This window comes from Haliaeetus albicilla, chromosome 5 (assembly GCF_947461875.1).
Source record: "Haliaeetus albicilla chromosome 5, bHalAlb1.1, whole genome shotgun sequence".
In the NCBI taxonomy this organism is placed as follows: Eukaryota; Metazoa; Chordata; class Aves; order Accipitriformes; family Accipitridae; genus Haliaeetus; species Haliaeetus albicilla.
Genome location: NC_091487.1, coordinates 33,561,708 through 33,565,572, shown reverse-complemented (window position 1 = coordinate 33,565,572; position 3,865 = coordinate 33,561,708). Strand labels below are relative to the sequence as shown.

At 55.0% G+C, this 3,865-nt stretch overlaps 1 protein-coding gene across 1 annotated transcript; it reads left to right on the top strand.

The window, feature by feature from the left end:
* The first annotated feature begins 200 nt into the window (after nt 1-200).
* On the top strand, nt 201-3,534 carry GJD2 (gap junction protein delta 2). The gene is made up of 2 exons (XM_069784072.1): nt 201-757; nt 1,621-3,534. Exons 1-2 carry the CDS (start codon nt 687-689, stop codon nt 2,462-2,464), a joined length of 915 nt encoding a protein of 304 aa, XP_069640173.1. The 5' UTR covers nt 201-686; the 3' UTR covers nt 2,465-3,534.
* Nucleotides 3,535-3,865: the final 331 nt, after the last annotated feature.

The window sequence follows — 3,865 nt, the reverse complement described above, 5'->3', positions numbered from 1 at the left end:
GCACGTCCCGGAGCGGCTTTCCGAACCAGCAGCCGAGGGGCAGCACCCGGTCCCCGCCGGGGCTGCTCTCCCGGCCCGGGCCGGTCCCGCCGGGCTGGGGGCCGCGGGGGCCCGGCCGGGGTTTCGCCGGCAAGGGGCGGGGGGCGCCGTGCCTCCTGCCGGCTCTTCCTCCGCTCCCCCCCGCCTTTATTCCTTTCCTTTATTTCATCGCTTTTATTTATTTATATTCACCGGCATAATAAAAATGAGAAAATCCGCGCGCTGCTGCTGGCTGCTCTCCACCAACCTGTCAGTGACGCAAGCGGAGACTACTTAAAGGCAGATTAGAGGCAGCAAGACATTAAAAGCCAACCTTCCTCCCTCCACGCCGCGGGTCCGCCGCGCCGCGCCGCGCCGCGCCGCGCCACGAGCCGAGCGGGCCGGGCCGGGGGTGGCCGCCGCGGGGCCCCCAGCCCAGCCCAGCCCAGCCGAACCGAGCCGAGCCGAGCCGAGCTGCCGCCTCCAGCCGCCTTCCCGCCACCGGACTGCGGCCGGTAGAGAGGGGTTGCTCTTTTGTTTGCTTTCCCTCCCCCTGCAAAAAAAAAAAAAAAAAAAAAAAAAAAAGAAGGAGGGGGAGGGGGGAAAGGAAGGAAGAAGTGAAGAGATCCCCTCCGCTTGCCAAAGTCTTTGTCTCCGGATGAACAGCGATGGGGGAATGGACTATTCTAGAGAGGCTACTGGAAGCTGCCGTGCAGCAGCATTCTACTATGATAGGGAGGTAAGGGCTGCGGGGCACCTACGGGGGCCACGGGGGGGGATCCCCTTCTGCCCGAGCGGGCGGGCCGGCCGGCGGCTCGGCGGCACACGCCGGGTCCCGGCCGTGCGGGGCACCCTTCCCTCCTTCCCCCCCTCCTTCCCTCCTTCGCGGGGGGCACCCTTCCCTCCTTCCCTCGTTCGCGGGGGGCACCCTTCCCTCCTTCCCTCGTTCGCGGGGGCACCCTTCCCTTCCCTTCCCTTCCCTTCCCTCCCTCCCTTCCTTCGCTCGGGGCTCTTGCGGTGCGCGCCCGGGGCGCGCGCGCGCGCGCGTCCGCGCCGCACGGGTGGCCGTGGCGCGGGGACACCGCAGACGCCGCCGTCCTTGTCCCCGAGGAGCCCCGGGGGCGGCGGGCGGCCAGCGGGGGAGACCGCGCCGCCACCGGCGGCCGGAGCCGGCCCGTGCCGCTCCCTCCCCTGCTCCCGGGAGGCGGGGGGCCGCCACGGCCCCTGGGGTCGCTTTTCCTCCGCGGGGGGGGGGGAAAGGCCGGGGCGGGGCGGGGGGGGGGGGGGGGGGGCAGCGCCGAGCGCCGGCCGAGGAGTTTTTGCCGGCGGGCGGATTCGCGGGGGCGCGCCCAGGCCGGGGCGCGCGGGCTGCGCGCCTCCTGCGCGGGAGCGGGGCAGCCGGCGGCGGCGGGCGGGAGCCGGCCCGGGCAGCCGCGGCCGGGGAGCGCGGGGGCCCGGTCAGCACTGGACAGCTCCCGGCGGCGGCGGCGGGCGGGGGCCGGGCCGGGCAGCCGCGGCCCGGGAGCCCGGGGGCCCGGTCAGCACTGGACAGCTCCCGGCGGCGGCGGCGGCGGCGCGCACTGACGGGCTTCTCTGTTGCAGGATCCTGCTGACCGTGGTGGTGATCTTCAGGATCCTCATCGTGGCCATTGTAGGGGAGACGGTGTACGACGACGAGCAAACCATGTTCGTCTGTAACACGCTGCAGCCGGGCTGCAACCAGGCTTGTTACGACCAGGCTTTCCCTATTTCTCACATAAGGTACTGGGTGTTCCAGATCATCATGGTGTGCACTCCCAGCCTTTGCTTCATAACGTACTCCGTTCACCAGTCTGCTAAGCAGAGGGAACGGAGGTACTCCACTGTCTTCCTCACCCTGGAGAGGGACCAGGATTCAATGAAGCGTGAGGACAGTAAGAAAATCAAGAACACGATTGTCAACGGGGTGCTGCAGAACACTGAGAACTCCACCAAAGAGGCAGAACCAGACTGCTTAGAAGTGAAGGAAATCCCCAATCCTGCTATCAGAACTACAAAGTCAAAGATGAGGAGGCAAGAAGGCATTTCTCGGTTTTATATCATCCAAGTGGTCTTTCGAAATGCCCTAGAGATTGGATTCTTAGTGGGACAGTATTTTCTGTATGGATTCAATGTCCCTTCCATGTACGAATGTGACAGATACCCTTGCATTAAAGAAGTAGAGTGCTATGTCTCTAGACCCACTGAGAAGACTGTGTTCTTGGTATTCATGTTTGCTGTCAGTGGGATTTGCGTGGTGCTCAATTTGGCAGAACTGAACCACTTGGGCTGGAGAAAGATCAAAATGGCAGTGAGAGGAGTACAGGCAAAAAGGAAATCCATATACGAAATCAGAAATAAGGACCTGCCAAGAATGAGCATGCCTAACTTTGGCAGGACTCAGTCGAGTGACTCAGCTTATGTGTGAGGCTGTGACTGAACTGAAACACTCTGCCAGGTGGAACAGACCCAGATACCATTAGAGAAAGGTACATTGCTTAGGCAAGCATTTTATCAAACCACCAAGAAAGCCATTAAGGTATTGGACCTGCACTTACTGAACTAGCTGCAAAATGCAGTGCTATGTAGAAGACTGAAAAACCAGCTAAAAACCATGCTTGATCTAGCCTTACAGCACAGCTACTATTATTCCTACTTTTCTTTCTAACAATTGGGTGTTACCTGTCGGTGGAGCGGCTTTTTGGTCATCATTAGGATAAGTTTACAGTTTGGACTGTCTGACTAACTGTTGTAAACGTGTAGAATGTTCATATTCAAAATCTGCAAGGATACTCTATATGGGGTGGGATGGGGTGGGGGAAACTGTTGCAATGTGCAGATGTAAGCATGTTTTAAAAGGAGGGTAATTGCACTGTAAGGAACCTGACCACAGCTCAATCAGGATATCTGCGTTCACCTATCTCACAGATGTCTTATATTATTTTGCTTGTCTAAATCACAGAGTTTATTCCTGGTGTGTATTGCTAGCCATCTTCTATCATAGTTTGTGCATCAATTAGTTATGCTAAACAATAAATGCTGAATATAATTTTGCCATTTTTTTTTGTTTGCCTGTCCACACACACACACACACACACCAGAGACCTTAATCATCTTACATTAGTTGTGATCTGCAAAATAGATCAGTACATTTCAGTTCATTCCCTAATATGTGCATGAATAAGATGGAGTTGGTTCATGCCAGCCAAGTTATGTATTTACCTACAATCACCTATGATGACACACATACCAAAGGAACAGAGTTCATTGCTTTTAACTGTGAATATATCACCTTCTCTCTGCTCTTATTTATATAAGTGCCATACTTGAAACATCTAACTCTGTACTTAGTCAAAAGGTTGTCTTGGGATACCAGCTGGAATAAAGTGATTTTATACTCTCCTTTGTTTATTTTATGCTATTTGTTTAGTCATTGCAATGGTGTAAAAAGCAGCTAAAATCTCTATTGATAAATAAAGTACTTGCCTTTTTTTGTAAGCCAGAGAGATTTGTTCTTCTTTATTATTGTACACAATTGTAGAAACCTACAGGGTCAAAATAATTGACTTACAACAATTATTCTTCAGGGTTTAAAGGGTCTTGTTGATATTCTAAACTCTAAGTGACAAAACGTGGGCAATCAGGACTATTCGTTCTGTCTGTTTTCCTCCTTAAGCAAGCTTTCTCTGTCTTTAAAGCCTGATCCAAAGCCCACTGACACCAAAAGCCTTCTTTCTGCTGACACTAAGGGCAACGCAGTTGGCCGCCAAGGTCACTCTGGGAATTGCCGGAATACATTTACCTATAAATGAAACAATAGCAGCTTTTC

Coding starts and splice junctions, on each gene's coding strand:
- GJD2 (XM_069784072.1), top strand. CDS start 687: ATGGGGGAATGGACTATTCTAGAGAGGCTACTGGAAGCTGCCGTGCAG. Junction 758..1,620: donor CATTCTACTATGATAGGGAG/GTAAGGGCTGCG, acceptor TCTCTGTTGCAG/GATCCTGCTGACCGTGGTGG.